The sequence below is a fragment of the Balaenoptera borealis genome (genome assembly GCF_965194805.1).
Source record: "Balaenoptera borealis genome assembly, chromosome: 1".
NCBI classification, from domain to species: domain Eukaryota; kingdom Metazoa; phylum Chordata; class Mammalia; order Artiodactyla; family Balaenopteridae; genus Balaenoptera; species Balaenoptera borealis.
In genome coordinates this window covers 161,383,869-161,411,184 of record NC_138860.1, presented here as the reverse complement: position 1 = coordinate 161,411,184, position 27,316 = coordinate 161,383,869, and the positions used below count along the sequence as shown (strand labels likewise).

Genomic DNA, 27,316 nt, shown 5'->3' with positions numbered 1-27,316 from the left:
TCAGGATAGTGTTTGACACATGATATATGTCTATTAACATTATAATTTTGGAGAGGGAATTTATCCTGATAAACAAAAATATCAGAAGGAATTTTTTGCTTTCGCTTGGTAGAACAGCAGTATGAGTTTACCACCCCATCTGAGGAATATGCCGCCTCTTAGATCTATGCAATAGTTCAATCGGTAGAGGCTTTGGCTCTCTCACCACAGTAGATTGTATTTTCCAAGATGGCTCCCACCAACATATACCCCATCCCACACTGGCATTCTTCCATTGAAAGGTGGGGTCTATTTTCTCTCCCTTTGAACACGAATAGTCCTTTATAACTGCCTCAACCAATAGAATGCAGCAGATATGACACTGTGTGACTTCTCAGGCTAGGTTATAAAAGGGCAATACATATGGCTTCTTCCTGGCTCTCTCTCTCTGTCTCGGGACTCTTGCCCTTCATACCAAGGCAACAGATTTTGAGAAAGCCCAGGCCACATAGAGAAGTCATATGTGGGTTTCTGGCCAACAGCCCTGGCCAGGCCTACGTGGCAGTAAATAACCTTCAGATGATTCCAGCTCTTTGCCTTTGAGTCTTTCAGCTAGGCTTCCAACATAATGGCACAAAGACAAGCTGTCTGCACTGTGCCCTGTCTGTATTTCTGACTTATGGGAACTGTGAGAGATAATAAATGATTATTATTGTTTTAAGCAGGAAGTAATAGGCAATCTATCATGTAATCTAATCTACAAGGAGTCCTGCCACATCAATGAATTATTTGAGGCATGTTGGGCTGATTCTTTTATTTTTTTAATTTTTTGCCCACACCGTGACCAGTGATCAAACTCGTGGCCCCTGCATTGGGAACGTGGAGTCTTAACCACCCGACCACCAGGGAAGTCCCCAGGCTGACCCTTTTAAAAGAAAGAACAAGTTGCTGAATTTGCTACCCTCTGTATTAAAAAAGAAGTACTGCACTTGATGAGTCCCTTTGGATTTGTAAAGCAAATATACCATAGTTGGGTGTGTTGACACAACGGATTTTGGAGGTGACCTGAAAAACTGCCTACTTCAAGTGGAGTCCAGAGTGACAAATGTTTCTCTTGTTCAAGCTACAGGCATTTCTCCCCTCAGCCCACATGATTCAGTAGATCAGTAGCAGATCAGGATACTGTTTGTACACTCTTATAAGCCCCAATTAAAGAACCACCAAGAAGGCAATTATGGTTTTCGAAGCTATGCCCTCTTTGGCAAGTAACTATTTCCCCACCTGGCCTTGGTGGGGAATGAATCCCAGATCATGAGACCCTAGGTGCCGTGGGACCAGAGCTGCCCATAATGAACTGGGTAGTGGTCTGCCTGGGCCATATCTTTGGAGAACCTTCCATGTCAGTATCTTTAGATCTTTTTCTCTTTGGCCGATTGGAGTCACTGGAGAAGTGTTTTCAGATTTGCTACCCAGGGAGTATAGACCTGTGTGGAAGCATTCTGGGAAGAAGATTGGAAGTCTCAAGTTCAGTGTGCAAATTTTCATGTATCCTTGCCCCATTCCCTCTTCCATTTCCAGCATAGTACCCTGCCCTCAACTGTGCCTGGTGTTCTTCAGTTCAGAGACCCCTCTGTTTTATCTTCTCCTTAAACTACTCCTCCAGTCTCCCACAGAGAGATAAAGAAGGCTTCCCTGGTGGCGCAGTGATTGAGAATCTGCCTGCCAATGCGGGGGACACGGGTTCGAGCCCTGGTCTGGGAAGATCCCACATGCCGCGGAGCAACTAGGCCCGTGAGCCACAACTACTGAGCCTGCGCGTCTGGAGCCTGTGCTCCGCAACAAGAGAGGCCGCGACAGTGAGAGGCCCGCGCACCGCGATGAAGAGTGGCCCCCGCTCGCCGCAACTAGAGAAAGCCCTCGCACAGAAACGAAGACCCAACACAGCCAAAAATAAATAAATAAATAAATAAAATTTATAAAAAAAGGAATGTCCATGTTAAAAATAAAGATTAAATGCCTCCCTTCCTGGGATGCCAATAAAAAAAAAAAAAAAAAAAAAAAAGAAGGACAATCACCTGACTGGAGAACTGTAGAGATGCTGGAAATCTAACTGCTTCTAACAGATTTGCAACCAATATTGTATGTTTAACATTGCTTTCACTGCCCATTTCCAGAAGTACCCCAGGCAACCAATTTGTTTGCTTTTGGGGATTCTGTAATGTAAATCAGGTTGCTTCTTGGCTTTCCCCACTGCTCACTTAGGATTCAGCCTTTTAAGAACTCATAAAGCTATCATCACTCATCCATTTCTTGTCTTCTGGATTTATGCTTTTGGTTTTAAATCCTTTTTTTCTGCAGTTATGATGGGATTTTGTGAGGGAGTGGAGCTAAATACATGTGTTCCATCTGCTCCCTTTAACTAGAACTTAAGACCACAAGACAAGGGCTAAGAAGGCAGAAAGGCCAGAGGATGGGACCCTTCTTTTGGAAAGGGGTGCAGTTTTCCCAGGGAAGAGAGTTATGGACTGAGAGCCTCAAGGAAAAGAGCACCTGTGGGACAAGGGTTGTGACTACAGTCCTTGTGAAGTCTAAAGTGACAAGTACTTTCTTTCTAAGAGAGTTCAATTTCATTACGATTGTAATTCTGAATTTCCCTGACTCTGCCATAAAAGTTTTCATAAGACTTCAGTCTGGTTTATGAATATTGCGGGGGTTTAAGGAAAGCAAGAAGAAGATGGCTTTAACCTCTCCCATTGTCTCCCAGGATGGAGAAGGGGCATTAGCTTTGAGTGCCCACTCCCTAGTGAAACCAATGGACCCCGGGGGATTGTTCCAGAGAGGACAAGAGAAGAAAGAATAACCATCTGTTAATTCTCATGTGTTAGTGAAGGTTGTTCCTTTGAAGAGAAAGGACTCCAGCAAAATTCTGGATTTTTTAGGTGGAGTGGCAAGATGATTTGTAAACTGAATGAATTCACTGGAAGCAGAAGCTCAGAACCAGGGGTGACCGTGACTCTGAAAGACAATTTTATTTTATTTTTTTATTTTTTTAATTGAAGTATAGTTGATTTAAACTGTTGTGTTCATTTCTGATGCACAGAAAAGTGACCCAGTTATACAAATATATACATTCCTTTTTATATTCTTTTCCATTATGGTTTATCCCAGGACATGGAATATAGTTCCCTGTGCTATACAGTAAGACCTTTTGTTCCTCCATTCTATACGTTATAGTTTGCATCTACTAATCCCAAACTCCCAGTCCATTCCTCCCCCACCGCCCTCCCCCTTGGCAACCACAAGTCTGTTCTCTATGTGAAAGACAATTTTAATTGTTACATATTTATCTTTTTAACTGTTTAATTGAAGTATATACTACATATAGGAAAGTATACAAATTATACATGTATAGCTTGATGAATTTTCTATGTATTTATTTTTAATGTGTATTAGAAGAAATATAATTGGTACATTAAATATGGAATTTCAAGGATATTATTGCTTGGGATTAGAGTAGTGTAGGCTGGTAAGGCACTCACTTTACAAGGACTGCATGATTTGTAGGATCATTGTTCACACATTCAGTGACTGATTTGGGTTCTCTCAGAAACACATCCTGACAAAGGGTTGGGTGCAAGTAGTTTATTTGGGAAATACCAATAGGGGGTGGGGGAAATGAGACGGGGAAAGGAAGATAGCCAGTAAAGGATACACTATTAAGCTTATTATCTCTGTAAGAGACTGGAGCTTAATCACACTGAAACTCTGGGAAAGTGCATAATACAAATCTCAGAATCATGCCACCTAGTGGTGAGCAGACTGGGCATTGGCAAACCAACTGGCAAGAGTCATTGGTTGAGCCCCGGTAGTGGGTGTAGTGGGAGGGTTATCAGTGTTAATTCCTTGCCCAGCCGCAGAGATGCAGATACTGGCAGCTGGCATCGCTGAAGCACACTGGGAAGTCTGAAGGGTATGCACAGGACACAAACAGTGTCGGCTACTGTAACTAAACTTACCATCATAAGTGCTTGCAAGCATGGATAGTATAGATGATTCTGAGTGCTAGCACAGATTCCTCCTGCTGGAAGTTGACAATTATTTGTGATGGAAAATATGTAGAATGTTATATAATTGTAAATTGAAATTGGGCCTCACTCTGTCACTAATCATAATGTTAATTTCCTTTTGACCCTATCATGAATCAATGGTGAAAATGGTATTTCTAAAGGATAAGGCTGAAAACTGTAATGGAAATGTGAACAGTAGTGGTGATTTGAATAAAATTTACCGATTATGCACAGGGAGAACCTGGGCGTGAAGGTTTAAGATAAATACCTAACAAAGCTGTTAAGATTATCAGTCCTATAAAAGAGGGTCACTGAATTCTCCTGTTTTCTCAGATCCATGAAGAGATGGGCAATGAACACGTTCTGTTTCATTCAGAAGCTCATTGGTTCTGAATGAAACCACTGAAGAGCAGCATCTCTTCAAGATGCTAAAATAACTTCATCTTTCTGGATCACATTTGTAAGAACATGTTCCTAACTGGCAATGGCTCCAGATAGATTTATCCTTTAAACAATCTAAATGCAGTCCTGCAAGGCAAGGTTTAAACCAGTTTTCCACTTGAAAGATCAAATGCACTGAATAACAATGTTGTGTAACTGGAGCCGTGGGGTGGACCTCTTTAAAATGGTGAGTTGGGGAACTTCCCTGGTGGTCCAGTGGTTGGGACTCAGCACTTTCACTGCCATGGACCCGGGCTCAATCCCTGGTGGGGGAATTAAGATCCCACAAGCCGTGCAGCACGGCCAAAAATAAATAAATAAATTTTTTAATTAAAAAAAAGTTCTTTTATCTATAAAAATAAAATAAAACGGTGAGTTGGGTTCCTTTTGTTTGGATGATATGCTGATTAACTCATCTGAACTACTCTCTGAGACTATATTTTGAAGATTATGAAGAGACACTTGAAAGACTTGCTAAAATGCCTTCGTAGGGATTTTCTGAATCTGGTGGCAGAGATGAATAGATAAGGAGCCCTCTCTCCAGTATCTCTGATCTTTAATCAAACAACTTGACACATTTTGAAGATCAAATTCTAGATATTGTATTAGATGTCCTATTGAAATAATTATTAAACAAAAATTTCTCATAATTTTGGTTAGTTTCTAACTCCATCAGAAATGCAGTTATCTTGTCCTTGTATACCATGCATGCAAGTGAATTAGGATTTCCAGTGCTGGCTCATATCAAATCTGAAAAATGGAAACATTAATGTAGAAGCCCATCTTTTTTTTTTTTTTCGGTAAGTGACATCAATTCAAACATCTCTCCCTACTTTTAAATTGATAAACAATTCCATTCTTTGCATTGAGAAACTTATTTTCAGATATGTACTTTTGTAAATTGACTGAGTTATTATTTCTTCTTTTCATTGTTTTATTTAAAATTTTAATTTCTTGGATTCAGTATTTTTATTTATTTTGTGGCATGTAATGCTTTCCTATTTACAGTAGAAAAATTTGTTCTCTTTTTCAATACATTTATTGAAATAAAGGGAGTTGAGAGCTTCAATATAATGCAGCCAGCATCATTTGGCATAAATCCCCAGTTCAAGCACAATGTTACAATGATTTGCTTTAGGATCATGTTATATTCCTTCTGCTTAATTTGTGCATGTTAACAGTGTAGCATGTATTTTTCTCTACATTCAGATACTCTGCACAAACGTAAGTATGCATATAATAATTAGTATATTTACATACACACATATACCTGTATATATACACACAAATATACATATTTTGGGGATAGTTATTAGTCTGAATCATATATTGCTTTTTTGTATGTCAAAACTGATCAAATATCAAGAAATTCACATGATTTAATTTAATACTTTCTCACTTAAAAATATCTGATGGAAATCCCACCAAGTGATGGTATAGCTCCAATTGATTCGTTTATAAGGCCTTTTTAAAGTTCTTGGTGTGGGCCAATCATCATTTATTCAGCAGTTTCCATGCTGGTGGGCATTTACTTTCCTATTTTCTGCCAGTAAAACCAGTTCTGCAATAACCATTCTTGTACAGTTGTCCTTTGTAACAACGCTATTTTTTCCAAGGGATAGATTCTCAAAGTAGGAATGATTTGTAAAAAGAATATGTATTTTTTATTTTAAGAGATGTTTCCAGATTACTTTCCAGAAAGACAGGTGTCCACTTCTATAATCAATGTATGGGAGTATTCTCTCCCTGCATTCCCACTTGCAATAGCTGTTATAGTTCTTATTTTTCCCAGTTTGGGTGTAAAGTGATGTATCATTATTACTATTCATTTGCATGTTTGGCTATCTTTTCATATGCTTGTTGACTATTTGGATTTCTCTTCTGTGAATTGTCTAATCATCATGTTCTTTGCCCATTTTCTCACTGGGTTAATTTTTTCTCCCCCCCACCTCCACTTTTTTTACAGAGATGAAGTTGACTTGAAATCAGTAGTTGAGGTATTGTTGTTATTGACTGTCAGTGCCCAAGCATTGGTTAAGTTATGTGCATTGTTGGTACTGGAACTGTTGAGTTTAATTACTATGATAAATGTCATAAAAGTTACAGAGTGGTTTGGCATTACAATGAAAAAATTATGAGGTACATAAAAAGGCACAGAAACAGAGTAGCATGAGATGTAACAAAAATCCATGCCTAGAAATAGTCTGGCTGAAAGAGCTTCTTCATTAAGTATACAATAAAATTCTACACTATAAAAAACTGTGTATTAATTTAATTGCAACATTTTTCTTTATTAGTAGTACATAAATAATGGTGTATTTAAAATAAATGATATTTTAGAGTCAAATACATATTTTTGTCTATCTGCATTACAAATATTTTTTTCAGATGTGTCATCTGTATGTTGACTTTGTTTAAGTGATCTTTTGCCTACAAAAGTTTTTAATTTTTTATCTAGTCAAGTATGTTGATCAAGTTTTCAGACTTTTTGTTAAAAGCGTTTCTCCCACTAATAGATTGTATACGTACTTTTTTTCAACATTTTTATTGGGGTATAATTGATATACAGTAAAACTGCAAGTATTTAATGTCTACATTTGATGAGTTTGGACATGTGCATGGACCCATGAAACCATCACCACAATTAAGAAAGCAGAATGTATATAGAATCTATTTTCACCTCCAAAAGTTTCCCTGAGTCCTTTTTATTTTTTTGTGTGTGATGAGAACACATAACATGAGATCTACTCTCAACAAATTTCTAAGTGTGCAATACAGTATCGTTAACTATAGGCACAATGTTGTACAGTGGATCTCTAGAACTTAATCATCTTGCAGAACTGAAACCTTATAGCAATTGAACAACTTCCATTTTCTTCTCTCCCCAGCCCCTGGTAACTACTGTTCTATTTGTATATGTACTCTTTTGGATTTTCTTGCAAGATTTTTGTAAGAGTTTAATACAACTGGAATATTTCTGAATATGGTTTAAGATAGGGATCCGTTTTTATTTTCTTCCAGATTGATAAGTACTAAAATTCCATAGGCTTCACTTATTAAATAATTCACCCATTTCCTTCTGAATTGAGCTACCACCTTTGTCATTTAATAAATTCTCACATATACTAGAATCTATTTTTTGATTCCCTAGTCTGTTCCATTGGTTTATTTGTCATTTCTCACACCAGTATCATAATTATATGGCTATGATGACCCAAAGACACTCCAGAATCCTTTCAATAATCATCACCATCATCATCATCATCACCATCATCATCATCCTTTTAACTTAGAAAGCAATTCTGGTGAACTTGTTCCTTGCAAATATAAGAGACTTAATCACAAAACTATGCATAGAATCACCTTTGTTTGAACATTTTAGTAGTTTACTTTAAAACAAAACTTAACTTTCCAGAAATTATATGATGTGTAACATGTACAGTAGAAACCCAACTTGATTTGTTCCTGTTGTGGACTGAATGTTTGTGTCCCTGCCCAATTCAAATTCAGTTTGAAGCCCCAATATGACTGTACTTGGAGATAAGATCTTAGGTTAAATGAGGTCTTAAGTAAAAGATTTGTGTCCTTATAAGAAAAAAACACCAAAGAGCTCACTCTCTCTTCCTGTATGCATACAAGAAGAGGTCATGTGAGACCTCACATGAGGTCTCACACACAGCAAGATGGCAACTACCTACAAGTCAAGAGAAGAGTCCTCAGAATGTAATCTACCTTGCCAGCACCTTGATCTTGGACTCCCCAGCCTCCAGAACTGTAAAAAGAAAAAATTCTGCTGTTTAAGCTATCCATTCTATGGTATTTAGTTGTAGCAGCCCAAGCAGACTAATACAGTTCCCTAAATGGCTAATTAGTTGTCCTAATGACACTTAACTGAATTATTCATCATCACTCCACTAATTTGTAATGCCACTTTTATAATATTTTAAATTTAAATGAATTACCGAGTCTGTTTTGGGGGTCCCAATTTCATTTCATTAATTTATGAGTATATTTTGGCACTAGTTTTATCTTATTTTGATTATTGTGCCTTATATTATATTGATAAAACAATTTATACCAATTATATTGGTAGGTCAAGTCTGACATCATTATTGTTGGAAAATTTTACTGGCCATTCTGGAATACTTAGCATTCCAGGTAAACTTTAGAATCATTTAATTTAATAAAAGGAAAAGTTGAGATTTTGATTGTGGAGCATTAAAGGAGGAAAAGTGACATATTTAGAATGTTCTATTCCAATCCATGAATATGGTGTACATCATTATTCTCTCCATTTAAATCAGTAACTTCTGTGGTTTTATTTATAACGTTCTGCATAACTCTTGTTGTTCGTTCTTAGCAATATTTTTCCAATATTTTATTATGAAAATATTCAAACATACAGGAAAGTTGAAAGAGTTTTACAGTGAGCATCCATGTACCACTACCTAGACTCTACCATTAACTTGGTACTATATTTTATGCTGTTTTTTTGTTGAGTAGTAGACAGAAGCGCAGACTGCCTGGATTCACCACTTGCAAGCTGTATGATGCAGGGCAAGTTACTTAACTTCTCCAAACCTCAGTTTTCTTATCTGCAAAGTGGGAATAATAATAACATTTACCTCAAGGGGTTGTTATGAGGACTACATTGGTTAAAATATGTAATACGGGACTTCCCTGGTGGCGCAGTGGTTAAGAATCCGCCTGCCAACACAGGGGACACGGGTTCAAGCCCTGGGCTGGGAAGATCCCACATACCACAGAGCAACTAAGCCCGTGCATCACAACTACTGAGCCTGTGCTCTAGAGCCTGTGAGCCACAACTACTGAGCCCATGTGCCTAGAGCCCATGCTCCGCAACAGAGAAGTCACTGCAGTGAGAAGCCCAGGCACCACAACAAAGAGTAGGCCCCACTTGCTGCAACTAGAGAAAGCCCGCATGCAGCAACTTAGACCCAACACAGCCAAAAAAATTAATTAATTAATTAATTAATTAAAAAAATATGTAATGCACTTAGAACAAAGCTTCATACTCTGTAAATACTATATGCTGGTGTGTTAGCCTGCTTGGGCTGCTATAACAAAATATCATAGACTGGGCGGCTTAAACAATGGAAATTTATTTTTTCACAGTTCTGAAAGCTAGAAGTCCCAGATCAAGATTTGGCAGGATCAGTTTCTGATGAGGGCTCTCTTCCTGTCTGTATATGGTGACTTCTTGCTAAATCCTCATATTACCTTTCCTCAGTGTCTGCCTTCAGAGAGAGATTAAGCCTTCTGGTGTCTCTTCTTAAAAAGACACTAATCCTATAGGATCAGGGCCCCACCCTTATGACCTCATTTAATCTTAATTACAGACAGTCCCCAACTTATAATCTTTCAACTTTACGGTTCTGTGAAAGTGATATGTATTCAGTAGAAACCATAATTTGAATTTTAGTCTTTTCCTGGGCTAGCAATATTTGGTATAATACCCTCTCATGATACTGGACAGTGGCAGTGAGCCTCAGCTCCCAGTCAGTCACAGTCATAAGGATAAACAATCAATGTACTTACAACCATTCTGCACCCACACAGCCATTCTGTTTTTCACTTTCAGTACAGTATTCAGTAAATTACATGAGATATTCAATACTTTATTATAAAATAGGCTTCACGTTAGACGATATTGCCCAACTGTAGGGTAATGTAAGGGTCTGAGCACGTTTAAGGTAGGCTAGGCTAAGCTATGATGTTTGGTAGGTTAGGTGTATTAAATGCATTTCTGACTTACTGTATTTTCAATTTATCATGGGCTTATCTGGATGTAACCCCATCATAAGCCCAGGAAGGTCTATACTTTTTTTTTTTTAATTTATTTTATTAATTAATTTAATTTTGGCTGCGTTGGGTCTTCGTTGCTGCTCAGGGGCTTTCTCTAGTTGCAGAGAGCAGGGGCTACTCTTTGCTGCGGTGCAGGCTTCTCATTGCGGTGGCTTCTCTTGTTGCAGAGCAGGGACTCTAGGCGCGTGGGCTTCAGTAGTTGTGGCTCCTGGCCACATGGGCTTTGTTGCTCCGCGGCATGTGGGATACTCCCGGACCAGGGCTCCAACCCGTGTGCCCTGCATTGGCAGGCGGATTCTTAACAACTGCGACACCAGGGAAGTCCAAGATCTGTACTTCCTTACTCCAAATATAGCTACACTGGGGGTTAGAGCTTCAACGTATGAATTTGGAGGGCTGGGTGGGGAGACACAGACATTCAGTTCATAATAGCTAGCAATCACATCGTTTTTTTGTTTTGTTGTGGTTTTTTGTCTTTGGCCGCACCGCGCGGCATGCGGAACTTCCCTGACCGGAGACGGAACTCGCGCCCTCTGCAGTCCAAGCGCAGAGTCTTTAACCACCACCAGGGAAGTTCAGCAATCACATAGTTTTATTCTATTTTCTGAATTGTTATTTTTGTAGGCTATTGATGTAGAAAATAAAACAGCATTACAGTATAATCATTTTTGCAGAAAATACATAAAAATGCATTTTAAAAATTGTGTGTGTGTAGGTGTCTGTGCACCAAATGTTAGCAATGGTTACTCTGCTTGGTGAGATTACAGGTAACAGTTATTTCGTATTTTGTGGCATTTTAGAAATATAAGGAAAGCAATTAGCGTAAGAACTTATTGAATATTAGGACAAACAACTACCTGACCGTGGTATTCTTCTAATGAAACACTGGATTCCATTCCACTTTCAGTCTTTTCTACGTACATATTAAGTGAAAGTGGTATGGATTCTTTTTTTTTTTAATTATTATTATTATTATTTTTAAATTTTATTTATTTATTTATTTATCCATGGCTGTGTTGGGTCTTCGCTTCTGTGCGAGGGCTCCCTCCAGTTGTGGCAAGTGGGGGCCACTCTTCATCGCGGTGTGCGGGCCTCTCATTATCGCGGCTTCTCTTGTTGCGGAGCACAGGCTCCAGACGCGCAGGCTCAGTAGTTGTGGCTCACGGGCCTAGTTGCTCCGCGGCACGTGGGATCTCCCCAGACCAGGGCTCGAACCCGTGTCCCCTGCATTGGCAGGCAGATTCTCAACCACTGCGCCACCAGGGAAGCCCGGTATGGATTCTTTTACACCAACGTTGTTTCGACAAAAAAGAGATACAGATGTTTCCCTTTGTCAAGGGTTTCAAATCTCCCGGCGGAAACATTCACACGTCTATGCCTGGCAGAGGGGAGCCGGTTCTATTCAGTAGTCTCGGCGGGGACGGGAACACAGGCTTTGTTTCCTTCCGCAGTAGCAGGCTGCTTCACCCTGGGTTCGGGTCCCGAGCTGCGTGCAAACGGAGAGTGATGGGACCGTATCCCGGGGCGCATCCTGGGAGGCGCCGGCGAGCTGGCAGGCTGCCCCGCAGGACGCCGGGAACCGCGCGCTGAGGCTGCTGCCGCGCAGGCGCACCAGCCGGACTGCGCTACGTGGGGCATCTTGGCACTGCGCGGAGACCGGTCCGTCGCGGCAGGAGGGCTAGGGCGTGCGGCCCGAGCTGGTGAGAGGGGTGAGCCAGGGCTCCCCTGGGTCTGGGGAGGGGACAAGCCGGGTAGCGCCGCCTCGGCCCCGCCCGCCGTCACCCGTGGCGCGCAGTGTGCCCCGCGCCCCAGAGTCGAGCTCAGACAAAGGCTGCGAGGGCAGGGCCGTGCGGTTCAGCCCTGGAGAAAAGGTTTATCCTCTCCATTTCGGGAGGAGGAAACTGGATTAGCGGGGTTACGTGATTTGCCGCAGCCGGCAAGGGAAGGAGCTGGGATTCAAAGCCAGATCCTTTTTGATTCCAAATCTCAGACTACTTTAAACCTAGTGCTGCCTAAAACAAAGAATTGGGTTTTATTTATCCCTTTATGCTTCATGACCCCAGCGCAGTGTTTTGGACCATATGGACTGTGTATATCCACGGTCTCCATGTATCTTTTGTAAAAAATGTTCAGTGATTGGTGCAAGTTCTAGAATTCTCACCATGTGATTGAACTTTCCGGATCCTTTTGCTGACTCTGATGTTTTCTAACCAGCATGGCTAGGGGCCTGTAGACTTGGCGATTTAGAATAAACACCTGGAGCCTCCCGCTGCCTGCTGAGGAGACAGATGGAGCGCAAGGATGGGACGTGTTCCTTGAGAGCCTAGGGAGTGAAAAGGTCTGGACTCCGGATTTTGGTGCTGTATGTTCGCCGGGTTCCTGAGCGTGGAGGACACCTGTGCCACTGTGAAGCCTCCCGTCAGTTTCCGGCAGTTTCCTCATCAAAAGTGGACAAGCCCAGTCAGGACTCTCTGCCCTGTGAGCTGAGCTACAGTTCGCCAGAAAGGAGCGCTGAAGTCATCATGCTTCAGAGACTCCTATTCACCCTGCCCGTTGAGGCCAGCACCTGGGTGAAGTTGCACCATCCAAAGAAGGCCACGGAGGGGGCGCCCCTGTGGGAGGACGTGACTAAGATATTTGAAGGAGAAGGTGAGACTAGACTGCTGGGTGGGAGGGAGGCAGAGCAGCATCGGCTAGGGTGGGAAGGAAAGTGGGCACCCGAGCAGAGCATCTACTTAGGTAAAAGGTCTCTGGAGTTCTCGATTATTGCTCCTGGCTTGGGGTTTTCCCAAGTAGTAGTGGTTAGTTCAGCCTAAAACGAATATTTCAGTGTCATGGTTGTGTATGTTATTTCTTTTTATCTTCCCCATGGGTGCGTGGGGCTGGGAGGACTTGCCTGATTTTCCTTATTTTACAGTGAGGAAATGTGAATCAAATGAATGACCTGTCCAGGTATGGGGTGGGTAGGCCAGAAGTAGAAGACAGCAGGGAAAGTACCAGGTGAGACTGGAGTATCTTGTGCTAGAATAGCAAGGAAGAGCTCAAAGACCAATGGACGTCTACCAGAAGGATGCAGAAGCCCGGTTCAAATTGGGGACAGTTTAAGTGTCCAGATTTTTTTTAAAGGGCCTTTTATTTATTTATTTATTTTATTTTTGGCTGCGTTGGGTCTTCGTTGCTGGGCACAGGCTTTCTCTAGTTGTAGCGAACGGGGGCCACTCTTCATTGCAGTGCATGGGCTTCTCATTGCGGTGGCTTCTCTTGTTGCAGAGCACGGGCTTCAGTAGTTGTGGCTCATGGGCTCTAGAGTGCAGGCTCAGTAGTTGTGATGCATGGGCTTAGTTCCTCCAAGGCATGTGGGATCTTCCTGGACCAGGGCTCGAACCCGTTTCCCCTGCATTGGCAGGCGGATTCTTAACCACTGCGCCACCAGGGAAACCCTAAGTGTCCAGATTGATTGTAACACCTTAAATAAGTAAAACTCCACACATTCATGATGACACTTAAAATAGAGAAAGAGAGTCACAGATGTGGAAAATAAACTTATGGTTACCAAGGGGGGAAGGAGGGATGGGATGAATTGGGAGATTGGGATTGACATATATACACTACTATTTATAAAATGGAAAACTAATGAGAACCTGCTCTGTATAGCACGGGGAACTCTACTCAGTGCTCTGTGGTGACCTAAATAGGAAGGGACTCTAAAAAAGAATGGATATATGTATATGTATAACTGATTCACTTTGCTGTACAGCAGAAACTAACACAACATTGTAAAGCAACTATACGCCAATAAAAATTTTAAAAAAAAGAAAAAGAATTTAGGAAACTCCCCAAAATAAATAAATATAACAGAGAAAAATGGGGGGAGAAAACTCATCTGCCATATTGGAAGTGATTAATACACTGATTTCTTACTTTGAAAATAGGTTTTTATGGGAATGAAGGATGCATTTACCTTGCTTTTTACATCCTTTTCAGAGAATACCTGCCAATAATAAATGTAGAAAGAATGATAGAATATTTTACTGTAAATGAAGTAATTGGAAGGTTGGTAGAGAATAGGATATTCACATGGTGTCAAGGTATGGCCCCCACAAATCACTTGCTAAATGCCAGGGAAAGGACATACTTTTTCAATGACAAGATCTAGTGGTCACTATCTTTTGGTTTTTTATAATTTTATTTATATTTGGCTGCGTTGGGTCTTCGTTGCTGCGCACAGGCTTTCTCTAGTTGTGGCGAGCGGGGCTACTTTTCGTTGCGGTGCGTGGGCTTCTCATTGCAGTGGCTTCTCTTGTTGCGGAGCACGGGCTCTAGGCGTGCGGGCTTCAGTAGTTGTGGCTTCCGGGCTCTAGAGCACAGGCTCAGTAGTTGTGGCGCACGGGCTTAGTTGCTCTGCAGCATGTGGGATATTCCCGGACCAGGGCTCGAACCCATGTCCCCTACATTGGCAGATGGATTCTTAACCACTGCACCACCAGGGAGGTCCTAGTGATCACTATCTTAACCAAGTGTCCCAGTGATGGGATAACCTGACATTTTGTGCCTTCTGGGTGATGTAATATAAAGCACATGGTATCACCCATGAAGAATCCCTGCCTAAAATGTTTAACCTGATCCAAATTAATCTTAAAGGCTGAACTTCTGGTTTAAAGAAAATACAGGGGATGGAGAAATAAGAGAAACCCCACCATGAGGATACAGTAAGCCTATGCCAGTGTCATGAAAGAAAGGCAAGTACTGTCTAGAGTAAGAGAGACTTTGAATAATAACCACTTAAAATGTGTGAGCCTTAACTGGAAAAAATCTAGGATAAAAGACAGTTTGGGAACAGTTGAGGAAATCTGAATATGGACTGAATATTTAGATGATCCTATGGAATTATTGTTAACTCTCTGAAGTGTGATAATTGGTATCATGGTTATGCAGGAGAAGATTCTTTGAAGTATTTAGGGAGGAAGTATCATGATGTCTGCAACTTTGAAATGGTTCAGAAAAAAATATAGATAGATGAAACAAATATGGCAAATGTTAACGATCATTTAATGTGTTAGATATATGGGTGTTCAATATTCATGATAAAAAGTTAAGGGAAAAATACAAGGATAATAATTCATGTGCCTTAATTGCTAGTTCATATTTTTAATATGTCAAATTTCAGCCAGTATTTCTTGAATTCTAGCAGCCTGGCATAATTTAGTTGTGCTTAAGTAGCAGATGGGAAAAAATGAACCAGATACAGTTTCTATGCATATACTCATACTAATACTCAATTGACAGTGATAAGTATAAAAATAAATATAATAGGAGGCAGCCTGAGATAGATACCAGTGTAGAGATAAAAACCAAGCGTTGGAGGAATACAGGGGAGAGGAAGCTTTCCTCTCATTAAGGGGATCTGAGAAAACTTCACTCGAACTGGTCTAGAAGGATACCTCAGTTTTTCACTGAGTAGGACTTGGGGGAAAGTACTGAGGTGGGTGCTATCCAGGTATGTTCAAAGAATGGTGAATAGGATTATGTGGTGGGTGTGTCCAGAGGATGAAGGATGGTGTTTAGAGGCAGGTAATACTTGAAGAAGCAGCTTTGGACTGGTTGTGGAGGATCTTGAAGTCTATGGTAAAGTGTTTGGATTTTTCTTTCTTGAAAGTGAGGAACCTTTGAGGATTTTTGTACAAAGGAATGGCCTGGTAGGTCTGTGCTTTTGGACCAGCGTTGTCCATTGGGAAACATTAATCCCCCAGTCAACGCACTGCAGATCCTCCTCCTTAAGGAGGCTCCAGCCTGCTCTTGAGTTGCTCTGAATGTCCCTCATTGTATTGAATGTATTGAGAGAGGGGCCATATTCAGCAGGTCTGCAGGCAGTTTTTCTATTTGGGGGATCTGGGAAGATGCAAACCTCATAGCTCTTTTCCTTTCCCAGTTCTGCTATCTCAGGATGCTGATGAGACCCGGGGAGAAAGTTTTAAGGATGAAGTGACATCTGGGTCCCTGACCGCAGAATCCCAGGTAGGTTGGAGTTTCCTGTCACTTTCTTGAAATTGTTTCTCAGATTTTAAGAGCCCTGGCTTCGATTTTCTTTGACTCGACTTCCTGGATTGGATTTTCTTAGCCTGTTAGAAACCAGGCTGCATGGATTGGTTTCACAGGCATTTTCCCCACCTGTAGTAACCTTCCTCAGAAACCCTCTTGTTTCTAGCAAACCTCTAGCCATTTATACAACAAATTTAAAAATCATGTGTGTGAGTGTGTGTGTGTAAGAGAGAGAAAAAGTATAGAATATAATTCTTGCCCTTAAGCATCTCAAGATGTCATCCAGGGGAAAGACAAACATTGTAAAATATTTAAAGCAACACTTTAAAATGAACAGAGAGGTTCTGATATTCTTGGAGATGTACACACTTCATTAATGACCTTTAAGAAAGGATTTTTGGTCATGTCCTGGAGCAGAATTATAGATGATAGAGAAATGAGTAGAGAAGCTACTGACAGGTCCTAAAGGACACAAACTAAACAGGCTAAGAAGAAAAGGAAGGAGAACTTCCAAGAGCAGTTTAATAGTTTCTGCGTATCATACATGAGCTCATCAGAAAACCAGTGACACCGGCAGGCAAAGCTCTGCACAGCCAAACCCCAGAAGCATAGGGAAGCTCAAGAGAATTAGAGAGTAATCAGAGAAAACCAATATAGAAGGAGATATTATTAGAGAACAGAAGAGTTTTAAAGTGGAGTGATCATAACTTCCAAAATCACATGGTACAGGGTTTAGTCCCATGTCTTTAACCTTCCTCAAATTTATCGGTTAAATATGGAGGCTAGTGTCTAGTAGGCCTGAAATGCATTCCAGAATTATTTACAATACATAAAAAGCATTAAAATAGTCTTAATTCCATACTTAAGGAATTTGTTATTATCTCAGCCTTCTGGCTTCTGGGTTCTCTTTGCATTTGGTAATATTTTTAAAAAATAACCCAAATGGTTATTTAATTTGTGTAGATCATTCATAACAGGCTCTTGTACCTCACAATGCAGTGTCTGCTTTGGTCAAGGAATCTTCCTTACTAGGCAGAATTCGTGCTCCCTCTAAAAATGTGCTGTTCTCACATACTTTTTTTACCAACAGAAATACCCAGCTAAGGGTCTTATCCATGCTGGAATGTTCTCATTTTTTTTTTTTTTTTTTTTTTTTGTATTTATTTATTTATTTATTTATGGCTGTGTTGGGTCCTCGCTTCTGTGCGAGGGCTTTCTCTAGTTGCGGCAAGTGGGGGCCACTCTTCATCGCGGTGCGCGGGCCTCTCACTATCGCGGCCTCCCTTGTTGCGGAGCACAGGCTCCAGACGCGCAGGCTCAGCAATTGTGGCTCACGGGCCCAGTCGCTCCGCGGCATGTGGGATCTTCCCAGACCAGGGCCCGAACCCGTGTCCCCTGCATTGGCAGGCAGATTCTCAACCACTGCGCCACCCAGGAAGCCCCTCATTTTTAAAAAAATATTTATTTATTTGGCTGCGTCGGGTCTTATTTGTGGCACGCGGGATCTTTCCTTGCAGCAAGCGGGCTCTTCGTTGTGGCACGCGGGCTGTAGAGCGCGCAGGCTTAGTTGCCCCGCGGCACGTGGGATCATAGTTCCCTGACCAGGGATCGAGCCTGCGTCCCCTGCATTGGAAGGCAGGTTCTTAACCACTGGACCATAGGGGAAGTCCCGAAATGTTCTCATTTTAACCAATTCTTTCAGCCCAACCAGGGTCCCTGTTTTCTCTTGTGGCCTTAGCCCCTTTTGAACCCTTTCCTTTCTCAAATAGTCCTGATTTTTATTGTCCTTAACCTAAATTACTATATACTGTTCTGTGACCTTCTTTAATATAGTTCATGAGTATTTTGCCTTCAACCAAATTGTGTGTTGGAAAAGACAGCTTACACACTCCCTACATTGTTTTGTAACCTCCAGCAGAGAATCAGCTAGTTTTCAAGAGGGTGTCCATAGGAGCTGGCAGAGGCTTGATGACAAAGAGATCTCTTTCTAGCCTTTCCTGCATCAGAGATGGGCTCCCGCATGTGGCAGACTACCTCATAAATTTAAGTCCTTACATACAGACTGACATAGACTAGACCTGTCTAGCCTGAGGAGAATCTCTGCTGAGTGGTGTTTCTCCACCCCTGTGATGGATTTGCTTTAAAAAAAAAAAAAAAAAAAAGAGGGTGTCCAGGAAAACTTGGCTAAAATCTGTTAGCATCTAGACAAGGTTAGAACAACTTCCTAACTCTGGCTGAAAAGGAACATATTTGATGTTCTAGGAACTGTTAACCTTCAAAGACATATCTGTGGACTTCACCCAGGAGGAGTGGGGGCAGCTGGCCCCTGCTCACCGGAATCTGTACCGGGAGGTGATGCTGGAGAACTATGGGAACCTGGTCTCAGTGGGTAAGGATGGGTTCCCCTTGTAACTAGAACCTGCCTATTGGAATAAAAATCTTTATTTCTAAGTTAAGTGGTATGCTTGGTCTTTGGGTTCTGTGTGAGAGATTTCTAGTTCCTTCTGAACATCAAGTCAGGATTGCTGTGGTCTTTTCTGCCCTGGTCTTTCTACTCTACCCTTCAGAAGGCCTGAATAACAAAGAACTATCTTTAAATTCTTGGGATGCCTCTTTGACCTCAGCACATGTAGTTTTCTTCTTCTTCACGAGCAGGATATCAGCTTTCCAAACCTGGTGTGATTTCCCAGTTGGAGAAGGGAGGAGAACCATGGCTGATGGAGAGAGAGATTTCAGGAGGTCCAAGTCCAGGTAAGAGCAAGGCAGATGGAGGCTTTGTCACGTTTGCGAGAGAGTTCGGCTAAAAGGCTTCTTCAGGCCATGGGGGAGGCTGCAGCCACCCGGGTGAGACCCACAAGAAACCTGATTACCACTCCGTCCCCCTTTCCTGCACTTGCCTCTTCTCATTAGTTTCTTTGGAGTCAGAGGAAAAGAGATGGCTTTCTCATCAGGGTTAGTTAGCTGCCTTCACCATTTCTCCTGACCTGACATTTGTGGTTTTCTTGCTTTCTCCAGCATTCTAAACCTTACCCTGATCATAGTTTCTTTCTCCTATACATTCAGTTATCCATGGATCTCTCCTCATAAAGACAGTACCCTTCACCAGATCGTTATGTTATTTTATCATGACTTTCACTTTCTCTGATGATTCCATTTAAATTTTTTTCCTAAATCTTATTCTATGACCATATCTTCAATTCTGATTCTCCTTTTAACTTGTGTAATTTAACTTTTATTTCAGATAATTTACGACTCTTTGAGAAGTCACCACAGAATTCCATCTTACCAAATCCAATGGCTTTTAATAGTCTTCTTCAACTTCTAAGAACAGTAATAATGACACTGTTTTCCAAGCTGGCTTCTGCGAGTCCTGTGCCTACTTTAACCCCATCTTACAAATGAGGAAAAAAAAGGCTCTTAGGTTAAGAAATCTGTACATGATCGTTTAGCTACTACTTGGTGGAATCAGTATTTGTCTAATCATTCTGACTCCACAGTTTGTGTTCTTATTTTTTGATTACAACCCATTTTTATTTTTTAAATTTTTTAAAAATTTTTATTTATTTATTTTATTTTTGGCTGCATTGGGTCTTCGTTGCTGCGCACGAGCTTTCTTTAGTTGCAGCGAGCAGGGGCTACTCTTCATGTGGTGCGCGGGCTTCTCATTGTGGTGGCTTCTCTTGTGGAGCACGGGCTCTAGGCACATGGGCTTTAGTAGTTGTGACATGGGGGCTTCAGTAGTTGTAGCTCGTGGGCTCTAGAGCTCAGGCTCAGTAGTTGTGGCACATGGGCTTAGTTGCTTCGTGGCATGTGGGATCTTCCTGGACCAGGGCTCGAACCCATGTCCCCCGCATTGGCAGGCGGATTCTTAACCACTGTGCCACCAGGGAAGCTGCCACAGTTTGTGTTCTTATGGTGCTGTCCTGCAGGGCAGCATTAGGTTATATAGACCACACCACCTTCTTGGTATCTTTTTTTTTTTTTTTTTTTTTTTAAAGATATTCGCCATGTATTTCTTCTTTAGGTCTTTTTTTTTTTTTAATTTATTTTTATATTTATTTTTGGCTGTGTTGGGTCTTCGTTTCTGTGCGAGGGCTTTCTCTAGTTGCGGCAAGCGGGGACCACTCTTCATCGCGGTGTGCAGGCCTTTCACTGTCGCGGCCTCTCTTGTTGCGGAGCACAGGCTCCAGATGGGCAGGCTCAGTAGCTGTGGCTCATGGGCCTAGTTGCTCCGCGGCATGTGGGATCTTCCCAGACCAGGGCTCGAACCCGTGTCCCCTGCATTGGCAGGCAGATTCTCAACCACTGCGCCACCAGGGAAGCCCACCTTCTTGGTATCTTTTCTTTCACCAGCTAATTTAATAATTTTTTTCTCCTCTATCTCTCTTATTGCTTCTTCAATGCTTCTCATAAGTCTCCTTTTTTTTTTTTTTTTTTTTTTTTTTAAACATCTTTATTGAAGTATAATTGCCTTACAATGGTGTGTTAGCTTCTGCTTTATAACAAAGTTAATCAGTTATACATATACAATATGTTCCCATATCTCTTCCCTCTTGCATCTCCCTCCCTCCCACCCTCCCCATCCCACCCCTCTAGGTGGTCACAAAGCACCGAGCTGATCTCCTTGTGCTATGCGGCTGCTTCCCACTAGCTATCTATTTTACATTTGGTAGTGTATATATGTCCATGACACTCTCTCACCCTGTCACATCTCACCCCACCCCCTCCCCATATCCTCAAGTCCATTCTCTAGTAGGTCTGTGTCTTTATTCCCGTCTTGCCACTAGGTTCTTCACGGCTTTTTTTTCCCTTAGATTCCGTATATATGTGTTAGCATACTGTATTTGTTTTTCTCTTTCTGACTTACTTCACTCTGTATGACAGACTCTAACTCCATCCACCTCATTACAAATACCTCCATTTCATTTCTTTTTATGGCTGAGTAATATTCCATTGTATATATGTGCCACATCTTCTTTATCCATTCATCTGTTGATGGACATTTAGGTTGCTTCCATGTCCTGGCTATTGTAAATAGAGCTGCAATGAACATTTTGGTACATGACTCTTTTTGACCTATGGTTTTCTCAGGGTATATGCCCAGTAGTGGGATTGCTGGATCGTATGGTAGTTCTATTTGTAGTTTTTTAAGGAACCTCCATACTGTTCTCCATAGTGGCTGTATCAATTTACATTCCCACCAACAGTGCAATAGTGTTCCCTTTCCTCCACACCCTCTCCAGCATTTATTGTTTCTAGATTTTTTGATGATGGCCATTCTGACCGGTGTGAGATGATATCTCATTGTAGTTTTGATTTGCATTTCTCTAATGATTAATGATGTTGAGCATTCTTTCATGTGTCTGTTGGCCATCTGTATATCTTCTTTGGAGAAATGTCTATTTAGGTCTTCTGCCCATTTTTGGATTGGGTTGTTCGTTTTTTTGTTATTGAGCTGCATGAGCTGCTTGTAAATCTTGGAGATTAATCCTTTGTCAGTTGCTTCATTTGCAAATATTTTCTCCCATTCTGAGGGTTGTCTTTTGGTCTTGTTTATGGTTTCCTTTGCTGTGCAAAAGCTTTTAAGTTTCATTAGGTTCCATTTGTTTATTTGTGTTCTTATTTCCATTTCTCTGGGAGCTGGGTCAAAAAGAATCTTGCTGTGATGTATGTCATAGAATGTTCTGCCTATGTTTTCCTCTAAGTCTCCTTTTTTAATGCAGATATATAATTGACGCCTTTGTTAGACTAAGCTAAACTACTATAGTATATAGACTCTAAAGTTTGGCTCACACAGAATAGGACTTTCTTGCTCATGTATTGATCTTTTTAGTTCAGTGGACAGTTCTTTTCCCCCTGACAATTCAGGGACAGAGATTCCTTCCACATGGTGGTTCCATCATCCTCGAGGGCCTCCTCATCATCTAAGTTTGGCCAGCAGTAGAAGAAGAGCACAAAGGGGTTCATTTGGGTGGTTTTTACAGGCCAGACTAGAATGGCTAACATCACTTTTCACTCTCATTCACTTAATGGGGGAGACCTTTGTCACTTCACTCAATCAAATTCAAGGAAGGTTGAGAAATATAGTATAGTTGTGTGTCCAGAAGTAGGGAGAAGAGATTTCAGAATGGCCAACAGTCTCTGCCACAATCCCTGAGGAGCCTCTGTCTTTTACACTGCTGTTCTGTTTCTGCACAAACTCCCACAAATGCATTATGATGGTCTCAACTATCCCTTTGGCATCTATAGTCCCCATATTTTCATCTTTGTCATATATGTTCATATGAACTCTATTCTCACATATCCCTGGTGTTTGGGACATCTCTATATAGACATGCTGTTGTTACTTCAAGCCCAGCACATCCAAAAACAGAAGCTATCTTCTCTCCCAAACAAAGTTCTCATCCTGACTCCTCCTGTTCTTTTAGCCTCTGAGACTAGAAATCATGGTATCAGCAAGAATGTATCATGCTTTCTACTCTGTTTTTCCCTCATTCTCCATGGTTTCTTCTTTGATATTACCTGCTAGGTCCACTTCTACTCTTCATCTCTGTTGATACCTTGCTAAGCCAGGTTCCCATCATCCCATGCCAATTACTATAATTTCTAGTTGTATTTGTTGATGTCTTCCTTTTTTTTCTGAATCATTTTGAATGTTACTGCCAGATTTGACCACTTGAAATATCACATTTATCTTTTTTTTTACCCTAAAAAGAAAAGTTAAATGCCTCCTTATTCCCTGTAGTAAGTAATCCAAACATCTCTTCTTGCTTTTTGAGTCCACTCCAAAATTTATTCAGCTATTACCAAGTACTTTGTATGCGCTATTACTAAAATGAGGTTAGACATTCTGGGGACTAAGATTTTGCCGTGAACAGGAAATATTGGTGCTTTAGGATGACAGGGTCCAGAATGGTTGGCTAGGAATAGAGAGTAAAAATCCAGGAAACTCCCTCATCCAAAAATGCTGCGTCATGTATACTATGGATAAAATACATATTCTCTATCTTTTAAGATTTTACAGTGTAATTAATGTTTGGTCACAAATTAAGAAATCATTTTTCACCTCTTATATAGGCAGAAATTATGAAGATTGATAAAAATCCAGTGAGTTTGCAGGGAAGGGCACCCATATTCACTGATAGCCCACATACCCATAACCCAATACTTCCTTTTTAGTAAATCCTATGAAACATTGACAGGAGTGTACACAAACTTATATATAATGACAAAGTGAAAAATCAGAGACAACCTGAATATTTTTTAGTAAAGTCAAACAAATATGTCTGTAAGTAGAATGTAATACAATTGTTAAAAAGAATGAGATAAATCTAAATGTACAGACATATAATTGAGTTTAAAAAAAACAAAACAGATGCAGAACTATATGTACTCCATGATCCCCTTTTTTGGGTAGAAATGTATATTTATGACCATATATACACAAATGCACACATTCACATGTGTATATTATTGAGAAATGTGAACAGATGCATTCCAAAATCCTAAGAGATTAAAGGAAATGGGGATGAGATTGAGAGAGGCTATCCTTTTTCAGTGAATGCATTTCTATATTATTTGATGTTTTATTTTAACATGCACAGAGTATGAGATACTTAAATTTTTTTAAGTAAATAAAATTTTGTCATAGAAATATGAGCTCGAGATGATATCGTGTTAGAATTCATATCTCCTTGTCTTATCTCTTGATATTTGCCCTTCCAGTGATGCTTTCTTCTTAGTCCATTTCCTCTTGCGATTCTCATGGATGAACTCCTCCCAATTTTTAAAGGCACCTTACATACTTTTAACAGCTTCTTTGTGTTGACCACTTTGTTACTTTCATATCAGCTCTCTAGGTGGCAGGATCCTATTTGAAGACAGTCCAACCCTCCTGTACCTAGTATATATATATTTTTCCCTCCTGTTCTCACTGTGGCCTTTTATTTTTTAAAATTCAGTGAATATGAGTTATTTATATTTTTGGATTTCTTTCAGACTTGGAAGATGAAACAGAAACCAAAAAGTCAGTCTTAAAGAATGACATCTCATGGGAAGAATTACACCATGACCTGATGATGGAAAGGTCCACAAGAGGAAGCACCTTGGTTTCCACATTGGGAAGGGTCTCCAAATGTCATAAGTTAGAAAACCACCAGGAGAACCAAGGAATGGGTGCAGGGCAAATCCTCTTGATCCACAAGAAAACACTCACGCAGGAGAGAGGCCAAGAATCTAACAGATGTGTGAAAAGTATTAATGTGTGCTCAAAAGTTATTCCAGGACCAATAGATCCTCCAAGAAAAAGACACCATAAATATGACATATCTAGAAAGAAAAGTAGATGCAATTTAGGTTTGATTAATCATTCAAGGAATTATACAAGAATGAAAACCTTTGAATGTAATATTTGTGAGAAAATCTTCAAACAGCTCATTCATCTTACAGAACACATGAGAATTCATACTGGAGAGAAACCTTTCAGATGTAAAGAATGTGGAAAAGCCTTTAGCCAAAGTTCATCCCTTATTCCACATCAGAGAATCCATACTGGCAAGAAACCCTATGAGTGTAAAGAATGCGGGAAAACCTTCAGACATCCATCATCTCTTACTCAACATGTTAGAATTCATACTGGGGAGAAACCCTATGAATGTGGTGTATGTGAGAAAGCGTTCAGCCAGAGCATTGGACTGATCCAGCATCTGAGAACTCATGTCAGAGAGAAACCTTTTACATGCAAAGACTGTGGAAAAGCATTTTTCCAGATTAGACACCTCAGGCAACATGAGATTATTCATACTGGTGTGAAACCCTATATTTGTAATGTATGCAGTAAAACCTTCAGCCACAGCACATACCTAACTCAACACCAGAGAACTCATACTGGGGAAAGACCATATAAATGTAAGGAATGTGGGAAAGCCTTTAGCCAGAGAATACATCTTTCTATCCATCAAAGAGTCCATACTGGAGTGAAACCTTATGAATGCAGTCATTGTGGGAAAGCCTTCAGGCATGATTCATCCTTTGCTAAACATCAGAGAATTCATACTGGAGAAAAACCATATGATTGTAATGAATGTGGAAAAGCCTTCAGCTGTAGTTCATCACTTATTCAACATTGCAAAACACATTTAAGAAATTCCTTCAGCAATGATATGTGAAATAAGTTCAACATCAAAGAATCCCCAAATTGGAGCAAAAGCCTCTAAATCTGTGGTTTTCTGACTTTTGGATTTCAAGAACCAATAATTTTTTTTTAATGGTTTGACCCAATGTTACAACTATTAATTTTGCCGTATTAAAAAAAAACTACCTATTATACACATTGTTTCAGAAAAGAAAGGACATTTTAATATTTAAAAGTACAGGAAGGATATATTTGTAGAGAACAGCCCTTTACATTGAATTAAATTGGCTTTATGAAAATCTCCCAAATTTGTCTTTATTTTTCTCATTTCACTGTGGGCCAGTGAAATCATCACAACAGGCCAGTGATCTGTGATTGGCTTTGAGAGTCACTGTTTTAAATATCCCTTTAATGAATCAGAATAAAATATAATCTTTACTATAGCCCTTTATATGGCTAGAAGAGGTATAAATAGAAATGTCAGTTGTCTCATTTCTAGAAGAAATAATGTTAAAGGGAGTTTTCTAGACTTGATAGATAATCTGCTATACATGAGATACTTATATTTTATGGTTTTCTATAGAGAGGAATTGGCAAACTTTTTCTATAAAGGGCCAGATAGTAAATATGTTAGGTGTTGTAGGCCATATGGCCTCTGTCAGAACTACTCAACTCTACCATTTTAGTGCAAAAGCATCCAGAGACAATATATAAATCAGGATATCTCAATCTTGGCACTGCTGATATTTTGGGGCCAGATACTTTGTTATGGGCAGCCATCCTGTGCATTGTAGGGTGTTTAGCAGCATCCCTGTCCACTGGATGCCAGTAGTCCCCATATCCATTGTGACGACCAAAACTTTCCCCAGACATTGCTAGATGTCCCCTGGAGGGCAAGGTAGTTGCTAGTTGAGAACCACTGACAAATGAATGGGTGTAGCTGTGTTCCAATAAGCTTTATTTAAAAGACAAGTTTGAGTTGCATTTAGCCCGAGGGTTGTAGTTTGCCACTCCTGCTATAGAGTATGTAAAATGATTAATACTGACAATGGACTGTCATTTAATGTCAAATTTGTATGTTTGTTTATATCTATGCCAAAAATCTTATTTCCTTTCCAATTCCTTTGGTATTTTGTTGCAAAAAGTTTTTTTTTTATATCACAATTGTAATGCTGTTGTGGAAGCCTAGGAATTATTTATGGAGATATTTATGCAGACTTTATTTCATAATGATACTTTTTTTGTTCATCCACAAGTGCTTTGAGATGTATCTCTAAAAGATAACCACCACTCTTTTAAGACTTAACTGCAATTCCATTATTACACGTAAGAAGATTAGGCCATAATTCCTTAATACATATTGATGTTTTTTTGAAGATAGATATATTAAGATTGGTGGCTGCCATTTTAATTGTTTTTGACTTTCCATTTGCCAAATGTACAGTATTAGATTCAAAAATGTACTTTCTGCTGAGTGGGAGGGTCTTTGAGATAGCCCCAGAAAAAGACATCTAGAGGCCCACCAAAGAAGACCAGGGAGAAAGTGACCACAGGCCAAACTGAGGCAGGGAAGTATGAGAGAAGAAGTGGAGGAGTTGATTCATAGTACTTCACTGTATTTATAAATACTGCATCCTTCCAAACATAATTGAAGATTGGTCAAGTTCAACTTCTTACTCTTAAATGGAAGAACAAACAATTCAACTGCCTGAGCATTGTGTGAACTATCAAAAGTAAAGCTGTTAATCCAGAATATATACCATTTTCTCTAGATATTTTCTATTAGTATATTTACTTAAAAAAAAAAAAAAAAACTGGCTTCTAACTCTTA

At 40.3% G+C, this 27,316-nt stretch overlaps 1 protein-coding gene across 2 annotated transcripts; it reads left to right on the top strand.

Moving 5' to 3' along the window:
- Nucleotides 1-1,686: 1,686 nt before the first annotated feature.
- ZFP69B (ZFP69 zinc finger protein B) lies at nt 1,687-25,787 on the top strand. 2 transcript variants are annotated; one of them, XM_082388564.1, is made up of 6 exons: nt 11,325-12,022; nt 12,528-12,962; nt 16,243-16,328; nt 18,615-18,741; nt 19,008-19,103; nt 24,351-25,787. In XM_082388564.1, the coding sequence occupies exons 2-6, from the start codon at nt 12,836-12,838 to the stop codon at nt 25,517-25,519; spliced, it is 1,605 nt and encodes a 534-aa protein (XP_082244690.1). In that variant the 5' UTR covers nt 11,325-12,022; nt 12,528-12,835; the 3' UTR covers nt 25,520-25,787. The 2 variants fall into 2 exon arrangements, with proteins under 2 accessions (XP_082244691.1, XP_082244690.1); XM_082388565.1 differs by lacking the exons at nt 19,008-19,103; nt 24,351-25,787 and adding an exon at nt 1,687-11,241 and having other exon boundaries at nt 11,577-12,022; nt 18,615-18,803.
- Nucleotides 25,788-27,316: the final 1,529 nt, after the last annotated feature.